At 34.4% G+C, this 27,799-nt stretch overlaps 1 protein-coding gene across 3 annotated transcripts in view; it reads left to right on the plus strand.

The window, feature by feature from the left end:
- Positions 1–27,799, plus strand: part of DGKB (diacylglycerol kinase beta) — a 587,707-nt gene that overhangs the window by 226,318 nt on the left and 333,590 nt on the right. For all 3 annotated transcript variants that reach the window (XM_074367408.1, XM_074367407.1, XM_074367409.1), the window contains 3 exons: positions 4,446–4,519; positions 7,829–7,903; positions 27,601–27,686. In XM_074367408.1, the coding sequence (XP_074223509.1) occupies positions 4,446–4,519; positions 7,829–7,903; positions 27,601–27,686 (235 nt within the window). The remainder of the gene's footprint in view (positions 1–4,445; positions 4,520–7,828; positions 7,904–27,600; positions 27,687–27,799) is intronic.

Here is a 27,799-nt window from a genome sequence, read left to right on the forward strand (position 1 = left end):
TTCAGACTTACTGTATGAAAGTAAAGATTCAAAACCTGTTCTGTTAAAGACTATAGTAGATACAGTTTAAAAGAGAATTAGTGAACTTGCATATAAATTTATACATTTGTGCTATCTAATCCTCAGATCCCATTCGAGTTTCATTCATTATCTCAATAATGGCTTTTATAACAGAAGAAGCTAGTTCAGAATCATGCTAAATTCCCAATTTTGATGGTTGTGTTATGTTTATGTAAGAGAATGTTCTCATATGTAGGCCATCTGAAGGTAAATGGATGGAGCATCTTTTTGACAACTGAGTCTCAAATAGTTCAGAAAAAATATATATTTGTATAATTCTTGCAACTATTCTATAATTTGAGATTGTTTCAAAGCATACATATAAATATATCGGGGAAGGATATAGCTTAGTGGTAGAGTGCATGCTTAGCATGCACAAGGTCCTGGGTTCAATCCCCAGTAAATAAACCTAATCACCTCCCCCCTAAAATACAAATATCACTGTAAATTAAAAAAAAAGATCGTTAAGATATTTCCATAAAACTGTGTCAAAATCGGACATCCTGAGATTCAGAAACTGAGAAAACTGTATTCCTTTAATATACTTAAATTTCTTTAAGTATATATGATTTACATCACAATATAAATTCACTCCGAGGGACTGATTTTTGAATTCTAGATGTTGGTTCTTACTTGATTTAGACCTCAATGAAAAAACAGGATCTGGAATGAAATAGATTAAGTTAACTGATTGAAATAACATAATACTTACATTTTTATCCTTATCTCAGACTATTAAATTATAAGAGGATTGACTGAAAATGATTATGCCCATATTCAATCATGAGAATAATATAATATAAAATAAAATGAAAAGTAGAGGTTATTCATGGATTTTGATAACAAGTCTTGATTGTTCTTTACTCAAGGACTAGAAATATTAACAAGTTTGGTGAAGAATAAAGTTGCTAGGACTGGTTCTGTCTGTGTTCAATTCCTTGTCCCCATGGTACTTGTCTTTCACATCAATTGCAGTTAGGTTCTACAGCCTGTCACAGGGAAACAGCAAAGACAAGGAACAAACATAACTGTGCTTTAGATAAGACAGCCAAAACCTTTTATCTCATGTAAATGAAGATCAGAAGTAGGATCTCCAGAAGCAGGGCTAGTAAGACAGTTCCATGTTTCCACCAGGACTGGTACCATCTTTCCTGTCCTCTATCTGTGGCATCTTCAAGATCACCTCATGATCGAAGATAAGTGCTGAATCTCATAATACCAAATTTCATACTGGCATCTAGAGGAAGATGACTGGAACCTCTCACTTTTCTTTTTTAAGGAACATATCTTGAGTTTCTATAAGACCTTTCTGTCTTAGTCTGCTTGGGCTGCTATAATAAAATACTGTAGACTGGGTGGTGTGAAAAAATAGGTATTTGTTTCTCACAGTTCTAGAGGCTGGTAAGCTCAAGCACAAGGTGCAGGTAAGTTAGGTTTCATGCTGAAGCTTCCTCTTTTGCTTGTAGGTGGCCGCCATCTCTCCCTGAGCTCACATGATTGCATCTTTTTGAGTGTATGTAGAGATCTCTAAAATATACCCAAATGAGTTTAATATAATCTCATGTAATGGTAACCTGAATGTGGAATTTTGGAAAGATCATCTTGATTAGTATTTGGGTTCAGATGTTACGTTTTGCTGAAATCTTTCATTTACCTTGAGAATTTCACCTCTATTTAAAAATAAGGAATAACAATTCAAATTAAGTGCAAAATCAAGTAAAATCTACTTCTATTATCCTCACATTTTGCATATGAAACCATTAGGAGTTCTATTTGATTTTGTAATAGGATGAAAAATAAAGGAAACTGAATACTAGTCTTTCAGATGGAGGTGTGTTTTGGTGTTTCTGTTTTTAGCTTCTAATGGGCCAGATGGGGGGGGGGGGCAGAGCACTTTCTGTACAAGAACTGATTGAGCACATGAGTTCAGGGGAGCAGAGCTGGGAAGTTCCTAGGAATCCAGCTCACCCTCTCCTCTCCCAGCTCACCCTCTCCTCTCCCAAACAGTGTCCTCTTTACAAGGGAAAGTAAAACAGAGACAGAAAGAACAGATTGTAATGAGAACAAGTTAGATGAGAGTAGGGGAATTAGGAATATTTTAATCAACCTTCTTGTATAGTGTGAATATTTTAACAATTTCCCAGTGCCTATATGCATTTAAAAAATGGCATTTCATTAAGAATTGGAGGAAAATATGTTGGTAGAATATTTTAACTAAAATTGTTTAAACAAACAAAAGGAAGAACATGATATGGTGAGATGGTTATTTTTAATCGTCTCTTTAAATATTAATGGCTGCTTTCTAGGGGAGAACTAACAGGGCAATAAAGGACACTTGGAATCTACTTTTAAAAAGTAGGTTGATTTAAAACTTTTCAACTTAATATTTAGAAGACTCCATTAGTTGCATATTTTTGTTAAAATATTGTGTTATCTAACTGTACTTAGATGGATGTTTTATAGGTGGTGCAGAAAAACAGATGTGGGGTGTGAGCAGGGCTGTGTCCCAGGCTTCAGTTGAGCCCCTGGGAGGTGCCCCGCCAAGTGTGGGTCCTTGGCTTCAAGCAGGAAAGAATTCAAGAGCGAGCCACAGTTGAGTAGAGGTAGATTTATTCAGAGAGATACATTGAAAGGCAAGAGAAAGGCCATGAGGTGTGGGGTTGGGTGCTCAGATTAAAAGTTGGTACACACTCCATAGACAGAGTGTGGGCTGTCTCCAATGGAGAGAGAAAGGTGCCTGCGAGGCACCGTGTTTCTAATTTTTATGGGCTTCATGGCTTCATATGGTAATAAGTGGAAGGACCAGTCTAAGTAGCCTGGGGAAGGGGCTGGGATTCCCAGGAAGTTGGCCATTTCCCACTCTTTAACCTTTTGTGGCTAGCCTTGGGACTGCCGTGGTGCCTGTGGGCATGTTATTCACCATGTTAATATATTACAATGGACGTATAATAAAGCTCAAGATCTGCTAGAAGTCAAATCTCCCACCATCTTGAGCCTCAAGGCCTACTGGGGGTTGAATCTTCCACCATTTTGATGTTAATTGATGTATCATTGCTTGAATGGCTGTGCCCTGCCCCCTTCCATCCTGCCTCATATGTATACATTGAATAGGAATACATTTATTTAAAAGAGCTTACCTCTTAACACTGAAGTCATATAAGATACAAGTGTTACGGAAACGACAGGCCAGCCAAGAAACAAGCACCACTCGGAGGGTTGGAGCACTCAGATGTATTATGCCGGCGGGCTCAGAGGGGCTTCTGCTCCAAAGCTCTGAGCACCTTCAAGATGTGCACATGAGGTTTTATAGGGTAAAGTACAAGCTTGGGGTATTCTGCCAATAGGCATGGAACAGCTTTAGCAGCATTATCATCACAAAAGTGGAGGCGGGGAGGCAGCAAATCAGCATTCCAAAGCCAGATATGTATCTTTGAAAATCCAGCTGGCTAGCAAAAACACATAAACAGCAAACCAACACTAATTAACCTAGATTTACAAGTTAGTCTAGCAGAACTCAGATCAGTATTCCAATACTTAGATTTGTGAGTTATCTTGTTAGACCAGGCCGGTTTTTCCTTCACACAAGTTCTCCTTTACCGCTCTGAAAAACAGTTTCCACCCCCAGCAATAAAGTCCTATCACCTTACCGGCTTTATTTCTGTTTATGAGACTTTTCACTTCTAAATATGTTTGTTTATTGTCTGTTTCTCCACTAGAATTTAAGCTCCACTAGGACACGCAAATTCTCTGTTTTTGTTAAATTGAGAAATGTGTAGTGATGAAAACAGTTCATGGTGTGTAGTAGGGACACAGTCAATTGAATGGATTCCTGTTTAGCCAACAGAATGCTTTGCTTCCCAAGTGGGAAAAGAAAGCATTAAGGAAACACTATGAAGATGGAGATTCAAGCAGGAAGTGGTTTCAAAGCATCTTATTTAAATACTATTTCATAAGTGATTGGGAAAATGAATTCCATGCACACCACAAAGCTCTAAATTAGGGATCATCTGTAAACGCAGGGCTCTCTGTAATTTCGTATCTTTCTTTTCCTCTAACCTTTTTCCCCCCACTATCTTCTGCTTTACTCTGGCTGGTTTGTTTTTTGTCCCACAAATTGTACCTGTTTGCATAGCTGCCTTCCCTCTAACAGGTACCTAGTTACACACAACCTTTCTCAGTGGAGTGGGTATTCCTGTTGGTATACGGTCAAAGCACAGGATTTAATTAAGTTATTAAAAGGGTCTATCCATTATCTATCCACATTACGGAACAAAAGAACCCTATTCCTGACTTTGCTACTTGGCATTTCATGACTTAGAAATAACAGGGAGTTCTCGTTATATATAACATAAATAACTTATCCACATATTCTGCTTTTCTTCTAGATCACTCCTGTTCCAGGTACTCATCCACTTTTAGTTTTTGTGAATCCCAAAAGTGGCGGGAAGCAAGGAGAACGGTATGTTATTAAAAATCAGGTTTATTTTCTGTTATATATCTGTAAAAAGCTAAAAAAAATTTATGGTGTAAAAACATTTAAAAACGTTTACTAATGTTAATGTGAAGCAAATGGTGTTAGCCTCAATATGTGACACTATGTGTTGATTTGATGTCTGTGTTTTTACAGTTGAAATTTTAATATAATAAAGGCCTTTTGTAAATATTTTTATTATCATATCATAAGTATCTGAATTCTCTCTAGTCTGCCTATCACCCCTAGTCATTAACAAAGAGCTTTGCATACAGTGTGGCTTCATAAATACTGTTGAATGGAAATTGGTTCTCTAGATGGCTAGCACGGTGACTTCAGGTAAATCATCACCCAGTAGTGAGGGGCAGAATTTATATTTAGCTTCTAGACGAAATATATTATAATGATGTTCTGCATGTGCGTTTGGAGAACATGATGCTGTATATCCTGGAGAAGTGCAGTATATTCATTCTGAATAATAATAAGCCACATTAACAGGTTTCTGGGTATTCTTGTGGACAACATAAAATTTTCATTTTTTAAAATTAATGATTAAATCATAATATTTAAGAAAAAATCTGAAAAGCATCAAATTGAAGAGTGAATTTTATACTCTTCTACGAAGGAGTGTGATAAACAAACATGCATCATACCTGTCTCAATTTCTAGAAACCGTCATTAATCCCAGCCAAAAAATGAGCAATCAGATAAAAGTCCTCACACAAACACTGTGATAATAAGACAGAAATTTCCACTGTGGTTCACCAAATAACGAGGATGAAATGTTTCCATGAATAAGAGAATTTTGTAATTTCCTTTCCTACCATTTAACTTTCTAGCTATATTTCATTCAAATGAGGAATGGTCATTTTCTAATCAACAAAATATTATTTCTGCTTAAAAAATTTTCCCTTTTATCTGTATAGTAATAATATTTGCTCTGCTTAAACGTGATAGAAATTATCTTAAACTAGTGGTCTAATAATATAAAATATTTATAATGCCTTATTAAAGAGAATGGTTGCCTCACTTTTAGAGATATAAAATAGTAATTAAATAATGATGCTTAAATTATTTTCTCCTTCAACACTCAGTGTTAGTTGCACATAGTATGGATAACTTGAAAAGAAGTAAATTCTTCACGTGGTAGATGAGACTTGAATTCATGTTGGAAATAGAAACAAATGAAGTATCAAGTGAAAAAAGTGTATTTTACCTGAAAACATTCCCCTTAAATTAAGGTAAATGTAATCATGTAGAATGACCCTTAACTGAGTATCTGCCTTCTCCTTTTCACAATACATAAAATTTTTTTTAATTAAAGACGAACATATATAGATACACTAACGTCATCAGTAAATTAAATTTCATAGGATAGAGAGGATATTTGAGTGCTCCTGTATACATATCCACTTATGTTTTGTCCTTTACATACTAGCAGGGACCATTCAAAGTCAAAAGAATTGTAAGTATGTTTAAAAGAGATTTATTATGAATGCAATCATAAATTTTCCTGAAGGCATACAAGGCATCTTTCACAAATAGTGGGATTCTATTCAGGGTTTTCCTTTCCAAGTATTTAGGATTTTTTTCTTTGATATATTAAGTGAGCAGCAAAAACATAAAAAAAAAATTATACATTCAAACAAAGTTAGCTTCCCTTGCCAGTCAACAGGTGTCAAAATGTTCACACATTATTCATTCAGTTGGCAACACCTCAGGGAACCCAGTCTTTGCTAGGAACTGGGGCTTAAACGGAAAACACAGTCATCCAGGGAGGAGGACACATAGATTTACTATAATACCACAACACAAATGCTAAGCTAGGAATGTTTCAAATACAGGTGCCATGGAAATTCAGAGGAAGATATGATTAACTCTGGATATTCAAAATCTAGCTTTTGAGCTGGTTCTGATAGAAGTAAATGTTTGCCAGGTGAAGGAAGGAAAAAGATCTGTGGAAGGCTGTGGTGTTTTTTAGGGAGCCACCAGATAGGCAAGGAGGTTTAAGTTTAAGAGGAAGAAGAGGAAAGAGGGGACATAAATTATTTTAACTGTAATAAAATATTTTATATCATAAGTAACCTGACACTCTCAGGAACTTAAATCACGAGAACAATATGACTCTTCTTAAATAAAAGTATAGAAGAAGGCTGGATAAGGAAGATTGTTATAGAGCTGGAGAGACAACTTGAAAGCCTGAACTAGGCTGGATGGGCTAACCAGGTGTGATCGACATGACTCAGAAGGTACAGGGTGTCTCCTCTTCGGGTTCGGGTACCGGGGAAAAGACGGTAGTGAGAATGACTCTAAGATCTTTCTCGAAACACTAGGTGATATAACTACTCAAGATCTAAAACATAAGGGTTACTGCACAAGGGAGTGGGAGGATATAAGCAAGATATAATGTAGTTTCTATCAGTTAAATAATATGGCTGTATTTGTAAAATACATAGTGATATTTTCACATGTATATAAAAACTAGTTTTAAAAATTATATATAAATATATATTTAAATATATATATATTATATTATATATATATATAAATATAAAAAAAATCCCTTCACTTTGATATTTTGGCTCAGAATTCCAATATGGGATGTGTGTGTATTTAGAAACATTTCTGTTGTATTTGGTATACAAAGATTGATTTCTTTCAGAAAAAATTGTTTAATATGTGCCTGTTGAAATAGCTTAGTAGTTTTGTGAGCTAGCTGATCAAGATGATTGTTTATGCGAAATAATTAAGCCGATGAGGTCTCATCTTTGCTTCCATACATACATACAAGGTGCACAGTCCCACGTTACAGGCAGGATCGATAGCTTTCATCTCTGTTAGTTTGGCCCTATAATGTGTAAATTTCACAAGAATCTATGGAAAGATACTTTACTAATTTTATACTGATGTTTTAAAATATTTATTTGAATTCTGTTATAACCTAATAGAACATACTACTACAGAGTGAAAAAGGAAGCTGGTTAACAAAGAATGGAAATCACCATTTTCAAAAGCAGGATGGAGAATGCCTTAAGTGCATATGCATATTTAGAATGCAGATATCATTATTTCTAATTTACCAACTATATTGCCTTTATACTACTACTAAGCCCCTGTTTAAAAAAGCCTTACGTTCTTATTGAGTGGTTATACTTGTAATATTATTAATGCAAAATTTATTAAATATATTTAATTACAACCATATATGTAATTATAACATTAAAGGTTGCTATTTATTTAACAATTTGAAGGTATCATTAAATTTCATTTTTTTCTTTCATATTTTCATCTTTATAGAATTTACAGAAAATTCCAATATCTACTAAATCCTCGTCAGGTTTATAGTCTTGCTGGAAATGGACCAATGCCAGGGTAAGTCAAAATATAATATCATTACCATTAACTCATTTAATCCTAATTATTAAATAAGCTGCCTGACATGCCTAGAAATAATGTTATTTGAATACAGAAGCCAGATTAATATACAAAAAAAAAACATTGAATATCAACTACGTAAGAGAAACTAATTCAGGTGCTGTTTTTCAAAATAACCTGTTTCAAGCACATTTTCCCCTTTCCTGAATATTGTGAAGTGATCCTTATGCTATTACTTCTCATAATAATAATAATCATCACACTACAAACATACACCTACATTAGTTGGATGCTTCAACTACTCAACCATCTACCTGAGGAAATGCTGTCCTTGCCTTTCCTTGTTAAATATGGAACATACTACTCCAGAGTGAAGAAGAAAGCTGGTTAACAAAGAATGGAAATAACCATATAAGTTTTTATATTAACTACTTATAAAATCTAATAATACCACTCTCTTATTAGCTACTTTAAGAACAGGCAAGATGTAGTAAAATAAAACTATTTTTTCAACAGATACCATATACTTCTGATGTCACAAGTATGCACTAAAATAAACTGTCATTAATTTGGCCTAGTTAACTAATTAATGTCATCTTCTTCCAGTGACCTGTTTTCTCCCTGTCAACATAAGAGTAAACATTAGACCAGATAAAGTGGCAAAAAGCTGTATAAATAAACAAATTTTTTTAAAACATCAGCATGATTAAAATACATCTTCTAGGTTAGTCTCAGAAACTGGACACCAAATGTTAAAATTGTCTCTTAAATGCTCAGAATAAAATTTATGCCATTGTATCTTATGTAGGTTAAATGTAAATAACATACAGTTAATTAGCACAGGCTCCCACAATTCAGCTCATCTTTTTCTTCCATTCCCTGCTACCTGTACCGGGGGCCGATTTCCAAATGCTGAGCAGTGATCCGTGGAACCTCCTGGCTGCAGGGGCAGGCTCACTATAGGAGTTTAGTTCAGAGCACTGCCTTTGTCAAACTCCAGGCTCCACAATGTAGAAGTTCATGATCAGATTGTTGGCTCTGTGAACCACCTGCAGGAAGTCCCAGTCTAGACAAAGACAAGCAAAAGTAAGGTCTTGATATTAACACAGAAGCTCAGTCAGGATGGATCTTTGTCTTTGTCTCATTCTTTAATAGTCTCTGAAGTTCAAAGAAATAGCTTTTATTCTGTGGGATTAAGGAATTGTGCACTAAGAAGTTGAGCCATTCCAAGACCTCTGTAGCTGTACCAGACCAAGCAAATCTGGGATTTGCTTATATTTTATAGTTAAAATAAATGCCTGCTGGGTCTGCTCTAATTATAGACCTCATAATTTAACCTCCCTGTGTCTTCATGGTCTTTTCTGTGAAACAAAGGTATAGTACCTGCCTCACAGGATAGCTTTGAAGTTAGATGGGATGATGCCTATGAAGCATCTAAAAATGTGCTTGCCACATAGTATGTCCTCGAATAATGTCATTTGTTATCAATATCATTGGTAGTAATATTAATTAACAATTAATAATGATATGATCACTTTGTAGCTCTATGTAAATATATTGCAGTAACATTGATTTTAGCTTTGTTTTCTCATTTCATTTTTTCTTACACTACATTAAATATGTATTCCGTGTTTCCTTTTACTCTTTTAATGTTAGGTATCCTATTATCTACTCTATTTTAATATTTTGAAAAAAATAAAAGTAACATAGGAACTTGTGAAACTCCACACTATAATGAATATTTTTTAGAAATTAAGATAAAGGTCTCACTTTAAGCATAACCACTTCTCAGGGATTATTATTGCAAATTGTGCATAAACTCCAAGAATTTCTATAAATATAAAACTTAATGTATGTATATAATGTATTTACATACATATAATGTATTCATATATAGAGACACACATAATATATATGTTGCATAGATAAATAGATTTTTATATAACTTAGAGTATACTTTTTATTGTTCTGAAACTTGCTTTATTTTTTTACTCAAATCATTTGATGGATATTATTCGTGTTCAGTAGATGATGATCAGTTTCATTGTTTTTAAGAGCTGCACAATATTCCATAGTTTTGTTAGCTGTTCCACTATTGGTAAATATTTAAATTGCCTGCACTTTTAAATAATTACCATATGTGCTAAGTTAACATCTTCATCAATTTTCCATTATTAGAAAGTCATATAATAGGTTGATACATGTAGAATTGCTTGGTTGAAAATATTTTCAGTTTTATTGACACAACATTGTAAACTGACTATAAATCAATAAAGAAAAGAAAATATTTTCAGTGTTAATTGTTAGCTACTATACAAAAAGTTTGTATCAAATTATAATCCCACCAGCAGTATACAATGTTTATTTCCAACAACCTCCTTTAAATTGGCTCCCTTCAGTAATTTTCTTTTTTGTCAAATGCAGTAGATGAAAGTATATCCTTACCTTTTTACTTGCATGTCTGATCAGTTTTAAAGTTGAACATTGCATTAGTTAAATTCGCTTTCCTATAAACAAAGAAATATACTTTGGCTTATGGTCCAAAATAGAGTTTATTAGAAAATTATGAAGTTGCTCATAGAATTAATGGGAAAATGAACTATGTTTCCAAAAAGATAGGAATCAGGACAATCTGAGGAAACAGTAGCGAGACTAAAAAGACAGAGTTTCGTAGGAGTTATTGCTAAGAGAAATTGATTCCAATTGCTTCTGGCGTTCTCATTTCTCAGTTTAAGATTCTTATCGCTGGGAGAAGCACATTTATCAGTCTCTCTTGTTTTCCATGTCACAGCCTTGGCTACTTTGGAATCGGACATCTTGACTAACAGTCCATCAAGACTTAACTAAATCATTTGTTTCCTCAAAGCCAAATGAGGATGCTATAACCTGAGGATGAAAAATGAATTCTTGGTAGCAATAGACAATAGGTGTTCACCACAGTCCAACCACTGGGCTATGCAAGATTCCTTCTTTTCTGAACATACAAGTTGAAAAAAAAATACCAATCAACATATTGCTACTACTAAATACATAACCAAAACCACACATCCTCTGAAAATGTAGACAACCCAAAGTCTCAGCTAGTCACTACATCCAGCTTTGTTCCTGGTTCTCTGAAACACCTCTGTAGATGACTGATTTCTCCTTTCTCTTCATCCATTTGATCTCAGTATACAGAAATTTAAGGAGAAAATTATACATTTAACTACAAATACGAATTTCATTAAACGCTGTTTTTAATAATATAAAAAATAAAACATATGTAAAGTCTGCAGCCCTGGTTTTGCTACTGGTGGAAAGCTGTAGCTGAAATACACAACGTTTTCAGCTTCTAAGAAATGTTTACCCAGTGCAGTGACTCAAACATTATTAGCTGATGGGTCTGGGATTTTGGCAGTACTGCTTGTTTAGGACTGAGTTAGCCTTGTTTACTCTTAGTGATAGGCATGCTGGTACATGACAGAGTTAGTGCTGTTTATCAACTATCCCCAAGGCTCTACCCAGACACCTGATTTTGACTTCTGTCCTTTCATCTTGGGTATTAAGAGTAGCCGTATGGCTCTCTGTCACAATAACTGTGGACGGAAAATAGATTTTCCTCTCTTTCTTTTCCTGTACCACCATGACTGGCAAGATTCCGGGTATTGGTTTCTGGTTAGCTTGGATCACAGAGTGCAGACAGGGAGCGAGCCCCTCACTTACCCATGATCTGCATAGAATGAGTGATAAATACGCCTCTGTGAGGTTATGCCAGTAAGGTTTGGGGTTGTTTGCTACTGTATATAACCTAGGCCTTGAAACTAACCAGTAACTGGAATAGTACTCCCTGTTTCCTCTGTATAGAGCAAACCTATTTCTCCTTGGGAATCAGAGGCAGCTATACCATTTAACAGCATATTCAGGCAGGAGGGTACAGCTCAGTGTGGAGTGTGTGCTTAGCATGCATGAGGTACTGGGTTCAATCTGCAGTAAGTCCATTAAAATAAATAAATAAATGAACGTAACTGCCCCCTCCCCCCCGCCAAACACACAAAATCATGAAACAGTATAGCTGTCTCTTTGCCTGTTTGGCTAGTAGTATGAGAAGCCTCAAAATGTCCAGGTGTCAGTTTCAGCTTTTATTTCAATACTTTGTCTCCTATGCCTGCATTTGTCTTTGATGTTAAAACATCTAAAGCATAAGAGTTCAAAACCAAGGTGGTAGGAAGCAAAATATTTTGAAGTGAATATATTAGTCAGTGTATTTTTGTGAAATAGAACCAGTAGTGTGTGTGTGTGTGTATTTGGAGAGAGAGATTGTAAAGAATTGGCTCACATTAATTGAGGCTGACAAATCTAAATCTATATAATTGATGTTCCAGTTTGAGTCCAAAGGCTGGAAAGCTGCTGTAGAAAGAGAAAGAGCCAGTGTCCCGATTCAAAGGCCATCAGGGTAGAGCATTCTGTCTTTCCTGGGGTCAGGTCAGCCTTTTGTTCTCTCAGGCCTTCAGCTGATTGGATGTGGCCCACCCACATGAAGGAAGGCAGTCTGATCTACACAGTCTACTGATTTAAATGTGAATTGCATCCAAAAATAGCCTCACAGAAACAAGCCAATAATGTTTGCTTAACTATTTGGGAATCCATGGCCCTGCCCATTTGGCACATAAAATCAAGATTCACAGTGTAATTGTAAGTTTCATCACCCAAGCTTACGTATTGGTAGCTCTCCAGAAGCACGTTTTCTGAATGGAGTAAATCAGCATCATATTGTTGAGAGCACAGGATACAGCTGTTTGATAAAATAAATATATCATTTAAGTCACTCCCACTGATTCAGCGACTGGGTCTTTAGCAGGCTGTCTCCATGTTCTATGGACCAACCGCTTCTCCCTGATGAAACATATGAGAAGGCCTGTACGTCCCAGGGGCATCAGCCCACTGTCTTTCTTCCTTCTTTGTGAAAGACATTCCTTGAAAGGAGACTGAAGTATGTGAGACGCTCTGACAGTGTATAAGGCATTCAGTAATTCAGTTGCTGTGACCATTGACAAAGGCATCATGGGAAGGAAAAGCAAATCGAATTTGTAGAACATGTGTCTAGTTAGTGAGAACAGATGGCTGCAGTTGCATTATGGAAAGGGGCCAGGAAATTTCGGCTACCCCTAAGTGGCTGGCTTTGGTTCCCTTGAGGGATAGTAACATATTAGAAGTCACTAATTGGTTCCTGTGATGACAACTGAATACTCCAGAGTCAGTAACCACTCTTCTTATTGAAGATAAATTCATATTGTTTATCTCTTCCATGGCTTCCAACCCTACCAAAATGAACCTGAGTGTTTTGAATACTCACTGAGATTGACTAAGAAAAAAATGCTAACTGGCATTTCTTTGGAGCAATTATGGCCCCAGTTATGGGTCCATTCTGAGAAATTCACTTATATAAAGTCTCCTTTCACCCCTTATTCTCCATTCTCATCATTTCTAAGTCCTTAGGCATGTAAGATATGTTATTAATCAGAACTGCTGATTTAGTATGTTTCCTCAATTCTAGACATCTCTCTGTCCAGAAAAGGTAAATAGGAAATTTCATTGTTTGAAATACTGTACTGCCCCCTGGCCAAGGCATTCTTTCCTGTCCTCACATTATTCCCAGTGTGGTTGTGCTACCACAGCGGTCTACTTCCAGCTGCTCCTGATATGTCATGGAGAGGCACTGGTAAATCGGTTTGTTCATCCCTGAAAAATGAGAATGGAGCAATCCCTCTGAGGACATAGATATGGATGGAAGGTAGGTTTGGAAGTGTAGCCAGACTCAGACTATCTGAGGGGTCAGCCCAGGAATTTCAGTCTCTTAAAAGCTCTCCAGCCTAGTATGTGGAGGCAGCGTGGAGAACCAGATTGAGTACATTAGTTACTATAGAATAGCTGTTATAGGTCATATTGATATGCTGCAACAGAATAACTTCCCAATTAAATTGATAATAATCACTTTAAATTCTTAGACAACCATTAGTCCTTTGCGCTACCATTTTTACAGGTTGCCTCATATGGATGAATCGGTAATCTTTGTGTTGCAAAGATCAAAATTCAGATTCAAATTCTAGAGAAAAAGTGTCTCATTGGTCTAGATTTGGCCACATGCCTACCTCATTCTTTGGGTCCATACAGTTGGTTTCCTTGTTTGATAGACCTACCGAAACTGTATTTAGCAATATGTTTCCCTGTAATCAAATGAGGCAAAAACAACAGATGCTCCAAACAAGCATTTTTTTCTTACATATACTAAACTTTTGATTCCTTAAGTAAAGCATATGCTCTTTTATTTGCCATCTTCCTTTTGATTTGTCTTTTTCATGTTCATTTTAAGATCCCATGGCATAAATATTAACATCATCATTTTATCTATGTTGCAAATGTTTTCTTCTAGGATGTTCTAGGTGCTTTCAGTTTATATATTTCTTCCTTTTTAGTCCACGTAAACATATAAAATGTTCATTTGCTAATTCTATGCTGAATGGGTTCTTAATTTTAAGTGTTAGGAAAGCCTTTCCTCAAGCTAAAATGATGGACGTATTCTTGTATATCTTTTATTAATTTTACATTTAGCTTTAAATTTCTAACATTTAATCTTTAAAGATGGCATATTTCTTAGAAATGCACTAATATATTAGGATGGGGTAGGGATGAACCCTTTTTTTCCCTCAAATTGAAATCTAGTTGCCCAACAAAAGTTCTGTCATTAGTCCACTCTTTCACCACTGATTTGATGGACTTCATCTATGGTGAAATAATATATTTTAGACTATTGTTGCCCTTTCTTTTGCTTCATTGATCTAATTGTTGATTCTTATGATAGGCTTTTATGTACTATAAGTCCCTACTAATTCTCTGAAGACTTTGTGATATTTACTCTCCTCAATGTGATAAGTTCATGTGTCAAGTTTTTAAAGTAATTTTTGAATCAAATTGCATTAAATTTCTAGTTTGATCATGATTGCTAGGAAAATGCCTTGTTTTTACCGGATGCCAGTGCCCATGCTGCCTGGCCAGTGGTAGACTTGCACTTATTAGAGAGTTGTTCCTCTGTTGTTATCCAGGGGACAGATGCCACAGGCAGCTGTTCTGAAACAGGACTCTGGCCAGGCTGTGCTGTAATCCCTCACTTACCCCGTGGCGGTCCTGCTCACTTGTTCTGACTCCTCTTGTCCCTGTTTCGTGCTGTCCCTGGTCCTGGGCTTGGTGGGCGAGTTCGTTTGCAGTGGTTTCCTTTCAATGGATTGCTTTCTAAGTTGTGCTATTCTGTAAGGTCTCCTTACTGATCAAATGCCCATTGAGATTTAATTCCGTCTCTGTATCTGGTTTATTACTATTCCAATGCTCCTATAGGTATCCTTTTTTAAAATATGTATTTTATCTGCTAACTTGAGCCGCCAGTTATTCATTCTTTTAAATTCCTTTTTTCTGCATTTTTCCTCTTTACCATATTACACTTTTAAATCTTTCATAATCATCTCTTCTGTCACTCTATCCTTATTTATTTCTTCTTTTGTAACATTTGGTTTATAGAATAGATGCTTTTCTTGACGTATTGAAACTCTGCTAATCCCTGGTCTGAATTACCTAGTAAATACCAGAACTCTCTGGTCACTTCTCATTTGTTTCCAAGACAGAAATCAGTGTTTGTTTGTTTTCATTTTATCTCCTTTTGTAAATTCTCTCCCTCTGATTCTGACTGTTCTGTTTAAAGATGTCGGGAAGTAGAGTCTGTATCATGTAAGTTGTCCCTTGCTGATGAAGCATATTATGATATAATTGAATAAATTATTTGGAGGTATAATTTAGTTTCAAAAGATGAGATATAAAATATATATATTCCTCACTGGTTTTCACAGATTTTTTTTCCTTTCACAATGTTAAAATAAATATGTACATCGCTAGCTGCTGCACTCACTGCATATGCTAATGTGACTTATGAAAAGTTAATATCAAGTTTTTGTATACTTGTGATATTGGTTGTTCCCTTCTGACTATAAGCTTTATGAAAGTACGGATGGTTTATTCTCATATCATCTCTAAAATATTTAAGTAAAAAATAAGTATTTATTGATTTAAAAAATTATACAACAAATATTTTTAAATTTTGTAAATTATTTTCCAGATTTTTCAGCATAGTTAGGTGTAATGAATTGTTTGTGAGATAGGTGCTTTATAGAAATCTTTGGTTTCATCCACCTGAACTAATGTAAAATATATAGAATTTAAAAATAAAATTTAACAGTCAACCTACAGATTCACATGTTCCAAGTATCATACATATTTCCATAGTAAAGCCCTGCAATATATTCTCTTGTTAAAATAAATTTGGAATTTAGAAAATACATAATGTATTCCACAGATTTCATTACTTTCTTTATTTAAAATATCATTTTACGGAACAAAGTTTCTACCATATTTTGCTTAAATAAAAGCCCTCTTGAATTGCAACTTAGGACCTATTGCATAAATCTCTCATTATGGAGTCTTGTTATGTCAGAGGCTGAACAAAATCCTCAAAACGCTAAGTGAATGTTCATCAATATTCACTTCATCTCTACTGGAAATTTCCAGAAAAAAAAAAAAAGCGTTGCTTTGCTGATGTAAAAATAAAGCACTGAACTCCCCCTTTCAGTCCTAATGATCAATCATAAAATATGATGCAGATGAATTTGCAATCTCTCCCAATTAAATCTGTAAGCATAATTCTGTCTCTGCCTTGATCACTAGACCAACTGAGTTTGAGAATTGATATATGTTTCTGTATTAAAGATCTGCACATTATACAAGTAACAAAAATATGACATGCTCCTACAATTTAGAAAGTCATATAACTGTCAGCCTTGGGGAAGAATTCCCCCATTTGGGGTATTACAACTCTATAATTACTTTCCATATATATCAACAAATAGATTATGACTTAAAGACATTGAAAAATCTAAGCTTTTATTATTCACTTCACAGAGAAAGGAAAAGCTCAATAGCAATAGACTATAGATCATGTGTTACTGTTTAGAGGTGATTACTTACCTAAATTCCCTGAACACTCTAAAAAATAACATTTTCTCCTGAATTAGTTATTGGAAATAACCAGTTCGTTTGTGTATATCCTCTTACCTGTTTCTTGTTTTATTCTACAAAAATCAAGTTTCTAGTATGTAACAAACGATTTTATTTGACCGTCCTCAGTTTGCCTAAGCCTGCCTAGCAATCTCCTTGGCACAACTTTACCATCAGCCCCCGGGCAGTTAAATAACAATGTCTTACTAATGAGTGAAAATAAGAAAATTCATAAGAGATGATTATCTCGGAATCCTTTAATAGTGATAATGTAGTAGCCTCCTCCTCGAATTGAATTAGGAATAATAACAGTGAACTATTGAATTCTGTCCATCGTTATTCAGATAGAATAACGATACAACAACTAAGTAAAAAGTGAAATGGTAGCTTAGCAATAACAACAACAACAATATATAATAATAGTAATAATATAAATTTATTGAACATACTTTAATTCAATGGCTATCAGATGTCAGGAGAAAGTCGTACCACTGCACATCCACTTTGAGCAAAATGACACTTTTTCTGTCCTCATGGTCTTATATTTTAGTGAATAAAAACACACGTTAAACTAATAATACATACATATATCAGGAGGGAAGGTAAACAGAGTGTATCTTGGTAAAAAGTGTTTTGTGTTTGTTCGTTTAAATAGGCTGAGCAGGGGAGAACTCACTGAGTACGTAGCCATGAAGGAGATGAGGGAGCAAGACATTTAGTCATCTCATAGAGGAACATTTAGAGCGGAGGGAGGGGTGAGAGTGAAAGCATCATGATGGGGGGAACATTTGATGTGACTGAGGAACATTAGCGAGAAGGCCTCGGTGGCAGGGGCAGAGTGAATAGGGAGAGCACATGAGAATGGTCCTGAGAGGCCAGGTCACATAGGGTCTTAGAATTGCTGTGACCATAACAAGGTTTACCTTGTTTACCCGGGGCTGTTAGGTTTCCCCGGGACTCTTCTGCTTTATTCCTGGTGTTCTGGCATATACAAAACACTGTCACCTTATGAGTTAGGCATTTTCTTAATTTGCAGTTGAGGAAACTTATGATTAGAGACCTGAAAAGATTTGCTTAGGGTTTTAATCTCATAAAAGAGCAAATCTATGTCTGTTGTGCTCCAGCACTCTCCTTTTAAGTTCTCGCCTGTGTTCCCTCTTTTCATGATTTTGACCATCAGATGGACATAGATTGCTTCTGAGTATCTTCTTCCATCTCAGATTTCTCTCCACAGCCCCGTACAGATGTACTTAACTACTTAGTCTACATTTCCATGTTGATGTTCCATAGGTATCTCAAATTTTACATTCTAATACTAAACTCATTTTCTCACCCTTTTCCGAACTTGCTCACTGACTTTATTCACTAACTTGGTGAATGGAGAGACCATTCACTTTCCTGTTCCCTCTGAAGATGTTATTTCAAGCTGGCCAGCCTTCCTTTCTCATCTAATCACTTTCCTAGCATCCTGTATCCCCCTTCCTTCTTACGTATTATCCCTTCACTCAATTCCTTCATGTTTGTCTCCCAGTTCATCAGCAGATTAGTTTTTACCATTGCTTTAAAATTCCACTCAGGTGTCTCTGTTTTTTACTTCGCCCACCGTGATCTTCTTCATTTAGTTTGCATTAACTTTTTTTAAATGAACATCCCACAGTGGCCTGAAATGAATGTTTTCTTGTCTTTATTCTCACTTAAGCCAGTCAGATACTTGATGGTAAGGGCTCCATGTTGCTTTTGAATGTCTTGAATTTAACCCATGCACTGATACACAGTTGTGGGTAATAAATGCATATTAAAAAAGTGAATTGATGCATGTGCTATATCATTTATAAAATTACTTTTCTAGGTAGATGGATTATCCATTAATGTATCTCTCTTTCTTAGGCAATTATAGCTATTGTTTTGTATTTGATCCTAGTCAAAATAACTTTTTTTCTTCATAGACATCTAGATTTATGTCCTAATTCATAATAACTTCTTACTTCACATTCTAAAGTTAACTTAGTAGAATGATCTGGTGCATACAAAATAAAAACTCATCCTGATAGTTAATAATGAAAGTGTTAGGATAACAGAATGGATTTGAATAGTTTTGCCAAACAGACCCAAGCAAATTAATCACTTTTGCTGCTACATAGTAGGGGTTAATTTTGGACTATCCTTTGGGCCACAGACCAGATGTTTGTGCTTTCTAATTGGAGGTATTAAGAATGAGCTTTTCCAAGTTAACTTCTTTGAAAGATCGTAAATATGCCTAGTTTCTGGCTACATTAAACTCTTTATTGTATGTTTCACTTCATTCTTCATTTCAAATTGTTGGTCAGTTCTATTTATTTTGTAGTCATATAACTTACAAACTGAAAAGAAATGTTTTAATTGCATTTCCAAATGTATACTACATGTATGTTATATATGCATATGTATATACACATGCATATGTAGATGTGTGTACATGCATATAGTACTTTGAGAGATGGAGACACACATTCCTGACCATAAACTTGACTGCATATTTTAGCATGAAATATAGAATGTAAATACTGAGTCAAATTAACTCCCTCACACTTTAGCAGAAAACTCTTATATTTATAGATGAGTGGAAAATAACAAGTTAATTCGTGTTCTTAAGGTACTTGGCCCTTAAATATATGTGTGTGTGTGTGTGTGTGTGTGTGTGTGTAAGATTCTAAAAGGGTTACTATTTTCCACATACCAGAACACATTTATACTTTAAAGTAAGCTCTTTTGAAGTGTTGTATTATACTAGTGAAATCATGAATAGTTTCAATAAAAATTTCAAAACTATTTTAACTATTACTTTATTTTTATTCACTCAAAAATGACTTGAGAGAATTTGATATTCCTATTAACACATTCATTTTCCAGTAATTATGCACGAGTCAAAAACAAAGAACAAATATTTGGACCACTTTACAGGTCCTAGTGTTACTGACTTCTTTCTAATTCATTTTACACTAGGGAGAATATTAAAGTTAGTTAATGAGATAGCATCACAGGTTTCCCAGGAGTGAATATTCTCTCATTTTCTGTCTTTCATTTTCTCTTTGTCATTTCTCTCTGTCTCTCTCCCTTTTCTTGTCCCTCTCTCCTTCTCTTCTAAAATATATGTATGCATACAAGATGTTTTTGAGATTTTCAGTGATAATGAAATTAATGCTTCAATTATTATATGGCTCATTGGAATGTATTTTTTTCTCTAATACTCTGAAAGTTATTTTTGAGTATGATGGAAACAGTGTTGGAATTTACTGGGTTTATAATGATGAGTCCAAATGACCTATTTTTTCGTAAGTATCCCACTTGTCTACATTAAATGTCCCCTAGACACTATAAATTTATCTTTCCTACAGTATCCTCTAAAGACTAGCCAAATTTGTTGAAACAGATGCACTCCCTAATTCACATAAACTTTATGATTTTTCAGTAAAATAGAGTACATAAGATACAAGATGGGAGGACATGGTTATCATTAGTTTTACCTTAGGCTGAAATGATACAGGAGGAACATAACAGTTGTTGAGTCATCACTTTGAAGCTGACGTAACCAATTCTCACAGAAAAAGATAACATATACTCCCCCCGCCCATTTTGTAATATATGAGATAGAAAAAAAATTGGAGTACATAATTGCTTCATGCACTTTTTTTTTTTTTGCACATATTTTTTAAATTGGCTGCAGCATCAATAATGATCTCAGTGACACCAAAGAATGCATAGATGCAGCCTAGGTATTAGAAAACAAGATGGAAGGTATTAAGAATTGGTTTTCTTGTCAATAAAAATACTTTCAAAAACAATAGTAACATCACAGACCAGAAAATTCTGCCTGATTTTGGTGAGAATTGTAAAGCCATATAATCTTACAACTGTAAAAATAATATATAACAGTGTATAGAGAAATATGAATATGCATTGAGCTGAATAATAAGCAATAAGTATGCTTGTTTCTGGCTCAAAATGCTTAAATCAGAATGCAGACCTTTCTTAAGGTAAGCTCTTGAATAGGCTATTTTTTTCTAAACCAAGAGGAGGAAAAGAAGGAGCAAGAGAGTTGGTAAAATATGATGAAGTCATTTTTCCATCTTTCAACCCCGTATTTCTTTAATACCAAGGAATGAACATGTACAATTAAATGAGCATTCAGTCTGCATTACTCTGCTAACAGTTTTTATGAATCTTATGTTGGTTTCCTCTATCAATAAAATCTTATAATATGCAATGTGTAATATGTACACTAGTAGCCATACATCTATTTATTTTTATATGTTCAATCTGATATATCAAAATTACATATAAATGGCAGTATCATTTATTTTCTTTAAATAATAAAATGTGAGATTGGAATAAGAAGAAATTCCTACATATTGTCATTTAAGAAATCCGATCATAAGACACCTTCTCCATAATGTAATCAGTGCTGCAGTTTTTCTTCTTTCTTATGAAGTTTTTCTCGTGTGTTTTAAAATACTATTGTCAAGCACAAATGAAAACTTCCTAATTTTTCTGTATCAGTTTTATTCTAACACTTATTTAAAATGAAAAGTAGACTTCTGAGACTTAATTGAAACATTCTGATTTTCTTTCAGTGGTCTTACGCATCATAATCTCACCACCTGCTTTTTATAGGACGTGCTGTAGTGGTGGCTGTTGAGCAAATGCAATTAGAAGGCATTGGACACAGAGCTACTAAATCCTACATCAGCGTAGGCTCTCTTTCATATTTAGCTGTCACAGATACAACACTCTCTAGGGGAACCAATGCCATAATGACTAACATTGAAAATTCAAGAATCATTAATCTGCTTCGAAAATCATTTTAAGTTTCAATTTTTACGAAATTTTCCTTAAAATGGCACAAAAATAAATTCAGGAGCCATGTAGGATTATTTTATTACAAAATGTTTATACTTACTAATTCTTCAAGTGTAACTTTGAAATCGACAGGGGGAAAGTATAGTAGACAACATAGTGCTAAAGTTCCCACAAAGGGGAATCTTTTCAGACCTTCCTCTTTCCCTCATCCTCCCTATTGTTAGGATGACTTAGGAAGTGGGAGCCTCTCATCTGCTGGTCTTTGCAGCTCAATGAATGAAATGTCAGTGCTCATGCAAAACCACCCCCAATTTTGACTCTTGCCAAGTCTCTTGCATTTGTTTGTTCTCAGTCAGAGCTGTGTTTCTCTGCATTTTCTTTCCCTGATGCCGTATCAGTCTCCCAGTAGTTTCAGATTGGAGGCAGGAGATTTCTCATCACTGTCTGTCCAGCCTTGCTTGTTAGAAAATTCTCTTAGTGACTATTTTGCTGGAACTGCTGGAACACTGTGGGTGGGGGAGTAAAATAGAGGAGTGGCACTCTGACCTATAATATATACATATACTCCTTTTAATGAAGAAAATTACCAAGTTCATAATACCCTCTGGAGAGTAACATGTAATTTACATACACATTTTGTTTATTCCTTAAAACAGCCCAATGAAGCAGATGGTATTAATTCCATTATAAAGAAAAGGAAGCTGAAGCTTAGAATGATTACATAATTATCCAAGGTTACTATTCAAGGAATGAATGAAATAAGGAATGAATGACTCTCTAGGGAAAACTGCATGGCTCGAGTGGATTAAGAACTTTCGATAGAGAGGTCAATATTTCAATCCATTTAGCAATCAATTTATGGAGAGTAAGCTGGTCTGACAGTCACATGGGGTTTATGTTTGGGGGTAGGATGCTGCTGAAGAACCAAAGATGACAATTTTAAAAGAAAACAAGAATGAATAACAGATGAAACATCTTCATGGAGTAGAAGAGCAATGGTGAGTCACATGGATGGTTAGGGTTTCACCAGAAACAGTGATGGTCAACTTTTCAGCTCTGTGGTAAACTTTTCAGTTACTGACGTATTTGAAAAGCTTTTGTAGGCTTCAATGATCTGATGTTTGAAAACTTAGGAGATAGATTAATGCAGACATATAATGGTAAAAACTGATTTAAGAAGAATTAGAAAACATGAATTTTTTTCCAATAATTTTAAAGGAATTGAAACAATTATTTAATACCTCTTAATTTTAAAAAAAGAAATCAAAGACTCACCAGAAACTGGATAGACATGTAAGTGTACCAGTTTTAAAGAACTTCGAAAATTATACTGATGCCTACAAAAAATGGAAGATAAGGGCATGCTCTGCAACTCATTTTATGAGGCAGAATAATTTTGATAAAAAAATTAGAGATGGTATGAAGAAAAATAGTAAGTCTATTGTGTTCATGAATATAGATGAAAAACTTATAAATAAAATATTAGCAAACCAAACCCAGTTGTCTATAAAAATATTAATAAACAGTGTCCAATTTAGGTATATGAAAGTATTATAAGAATGGTTTAATAATGTAGAAATACATAAATGTATACCCCCATTACCAATTAAATGAGATCAACCATATCAATATCTCAAAAATTACAGAAAACAACACTGATTCATAATAAAAATTACTTCTGTGTAACAGGAAGAAAAGAAAACTTTATTAAGCTTATAAATGGTGTCATTCAGAAAAGAAGAAAAATAAAAATCCCTACAACAAACATCATCTGAAGTGGGGAAACTCTGGAAGTATTCCATCCAGGAGCAAGATATGGACGTTCTCTGTGAATGCTCTAATTCCACGCAGTATTGAAGCTCTGGCTAGAACAACGAAATAGGGAGAGAAATAACACTTCTAGGGATTGAATAACACTAATAGTACCATTGTTAAAGCATATGGTACAATTGTTTACATAGAAATGCAAATGAATCTACAAACAAAATACAGGCAATAGAAGAAACAAGAGTAAACTGGCTGTTTATAAGACCAATACATAAAAGTAAAAAAAAAAAAAAAAAAAATATATATATATATATATATATGTCTGCAGTGAAAACATTAATTTTAATAAATAATTAAAAAATTTAATATACCAGCAAAAACTATAAAACAACCAAGGATAAATTTAACAAAGTTTATGTAAGACCTACGTCAGAAAAATTTTTAAATTTATTGATATTAAAGGATATCTAAGTAAATTTAAAAATCATATATTCATGGATGAGGAAATCAGTAACATCATATAGATGTTATTTCTCCTAAAATTGATCTGTATAACTAATTTTTTTTAAATTGTGATTTTTTTTGTTTTTATTTTTACTTTCATGGACTATGAGAAATTAACTTTAAAACGTATATAAAAAAGCAAAGAAGAAATGGTAGCTAAGATTTTTCATGCCCAATGAGGTGTGGACAACTATGCAGCTATAGTCATGGTATGAGTGGGATACTCATGCAGAGATGGACAAGTTCATGAATAAAATAGAGGTCAAAAAGAAAAATACCCATATATGGAAATTTGTTTTATGGAGAATTTGCATGATAGAAAGTTGAATTATCCAATACATGAAAAGATGGATTTCAAAATGAAGAGAAAAATTGGTACACAACAGCTGAAAAGAAGGAAGGAAGGAAGAAAAGGAGGAATGGAGAAAGAGAAAGGGAGGGCAGAGGGCGGAAGGAAGACAGCGAAGAAAGGAAAGAAAGGGATCCCTTCTTGACACCGCCACAAGAGAATACAGTGAATATTTTATAAGTACTATATATTCCACTCAATCATCGATATAATACCTAACACCATTATATCTTGCATCACCACATAAAATTTCTATGTAAAAAAGTAAAACTGAAATTTTAAGAGAGTATATATGATTTCTTTTCTGACCTCTGAGGAAATAAATATTTCTTTAAAAAATAGATGTAAAGTGGTATCCATTTATCAAAAAATTGATAAATTTGTATCCATTAAAACTAAAATCTTCTTAATTAAAATACACATTAAGGAAAGTAAAATTAAAAAAAAAAAAACTTTTCCACCTGTAGAAGGTACTTACAAAAACCAAACAAACCAAAACGAGTTAAAATCAAGAACATGTCAAGAATTTTTACAAATCAACAAGAAAAGTAGAGAAAAGAAACAAAAGTTATGAAAAGACATTTCACAAATGTGGAAATACATAAAATTCAGAAGTGTGACATTAGAAATTAAGAAGTGTGTTAGGAGGGGCTGAGCACAGTGTTTTCTGCCTTCCCAGTGGGTAAACGCCTTGGTATAACTTCTCTAGGAAACAGATCGGCATTATCTTGTAAAATTGCATATAAGTACGCACTGCTCCAAAAGTAGTCATTGTCCATGAGCACTGGAAAGTGTGTCCAGTAATGCATTTTTTATAAGAGCATAAAACTAATCAATCTAAATGTCCATTGACGTGGATTTAAAAGGGTACATTCACATGAATGGTAGTATATACAATAGAAATAAAAATAACTTCAACTGTACATGGATGGAAATTCAGTGATTACATGGAGGAGTCTTAGTCACAATGCTAAGAAGAAAAAGCAAAATATCATATGGCATGCATATGATAACCTGAAATTTAGAATAATGCTCACCTTTGTCAATGAGGAAGGAGATGCTTTAGTGAAAGAAAACTGAGTTACACGTGAGTTACTAGAAAAGTTCTACCCTCTGGGGTGGGCAGTTGATACATAAGTGTTTATTATATATAATATAAGCAGACTAACCTGTAGTCTGGAAGAAAATATTGCAATATGTCTAACAAATGTTAAACAACCACAGTACAGTATATGAGGAAATACATGAAAATTTCATGCTCCAAATATTTGTGGCTCGTATTATCAAGGGGTGGGGTTTTAGTTGATTTTTGTACATTACTATTACATTTATGCACTGTTTGTATTATATTAACAAATTGTTTTTTTCTAATGATGCTAATTTAAATGAAAATAACACTCATAATATGTAAAGAGTTTATAAGATAATAGTAAAATACAAGACACTTCATGGAAAAGAGGTACAAGGCTTGAAGCTGCAGTTCACAAAAGAGGTCCCACATGTTCTGTAAACTTACAAAAATATGCTCAACCCACTAGTATACAGAGGAGTGTAATCTCACAGTAATGGCGCCATGCTATTTTTGAAGAAATATCATAAAGTGGTTTGTGTGTAGTGTTTTGGAGTTTCGGGGAAATGTACACTCACATCTTGTACAGTGGGAGCCCTTCAGAGGATAACGTGATGTAGTGGGACATTTCCCTTCTGGAAGATTAGCCTTCAGACATAATGCGCGTGTTCACATAAATGCACTTCAAGTACTGTTAACTGCAATATTTTTTTGTGATAATGAAACACTAGTTTTAAAGTACATGGAATGACTTATTTAATTGTAGAATATACACCCTATGAACACAGTCACTAATTATAAATCCAGATATATCCACTGACATGGAAAGATCCCTGACACTTTTAAGTCAAAATAATGCACTTCAATAAATTAAAAGGATGTATAGCTCACCCCATTTATGTTTAAAATATGTATGTGATCCAGTTTACACGTACATTTATATATATAAACGTATAGAAAACTTTCTTGATGACCGGATACAGTTGTCCTTTGATATCTGCAGAGGATTGGCTCCAGGACAATCACAAAAATAAACATTTTCAGATGCTCTAAGTCCCTTACATAAAATGGCATAGTGTTTGGTATACTTTAAATCATCTTTAGCTTACTTGTAATACGTAATGCAATATAAATGCTCTGTAAATAGTTGCCACTCCAAATTCAACTTTTGCCTTTTGACACTTTCTGGACTTTTTTTTTTTTAATTTTAATATTTTTGTTCCCTGGTTGGTTTAATCCAGAGAACTGGGCCCTGCAGATATGGAGGGCCGACTATATTATATTATTATCATTTTCTCTGGGGCAAAAAAAGTGAAGAGACACATTCCAAATATTTCTGTCCTGTTTCAACTCTTTTTTTTGCAAGAAAATAGGCATTTATGATTGTATAGCTGGCCATCTTGCCTGCCTTTGTAGTCCTCCCCAAGGTGGGTTCTGTTAACAAGCACGCTGCATGCAGTCGCAGCAGAAGCGGTGGGCGTTTATCACAGCTGACCCAGCAATTAGTCTTGAGTGTTCGGGGTGGCACACGCTGCCCTCCAGGTCAAAAGCAAGGGGAAGCTTGGCTTCTATTTGCAGATTCAAAGTCAGAAGGAAACACTGAAAACAGTTGGCTAGAACCCCAAGTGCAGCCTGATCAATTTTTCCCAGTAATGGAAAAGGCAGAAAACTCTTAAAGATATATTTACCAACCTTATAGTTACATTTAAATAATTATTCAAAAAAGAATTTTTGATTAATAAAAATTATTAAATGGAACAGCGTTATATATGTCACTCTGGATTATGTGAACTGTATACAGATCACACTTGGGAAATATCTTAGCAAAATTATTAAAGTGTATTAGTCTTATTTTTTAACTTTAGAATTGATAAGAGAAGAAATATATATTTATTATAGAATCTAGAATACATTGACAATGTTTAAATTTATACACGTATTAGTACCTTTATCTTAGGATTTTATTCTAGGTAAGAATTTAATATTTTTCAAGAAAATAAAAAATTTTCCCTAGATGAAATGCTAAATGTACAAAACTAAAAATGTCCTACTTTTGAAATATCAATCATGCGCTGTAACATGCTTATCTTTCAGGTTAAACTTTTTCCGTGATGTTCCTGATTTCAGAGTGTTAGCCTGCGGTGGAGATGGAACTGTCGGGTGGATTTTGGACTGCATAGGTAATGAAGACATATTTAATTTGGTTGGGTGAGAGGGGCAACCTTAAATTCTGTGTGTTCTATTTATTTAATGCATCCATATCTTTGGACACTACAGTGGTATAATTAGATGT

This window comes from Camelus bactrianus, chromosome 7 (assembly GCF_048773025.1).
Source record: "Camelus bactrianus isolate YW-2024 breed Bactrian camel chromosome 7, ASM4877302v1, whole genome shotgun sequence".
Classification (NCBI taxonomy): domain Eukaryota; kingdom Metazoa; phylum Chordata; class Mammalia; order Artiodactyla; family Camelidae; genus Camelus; species Camelus bactrianus.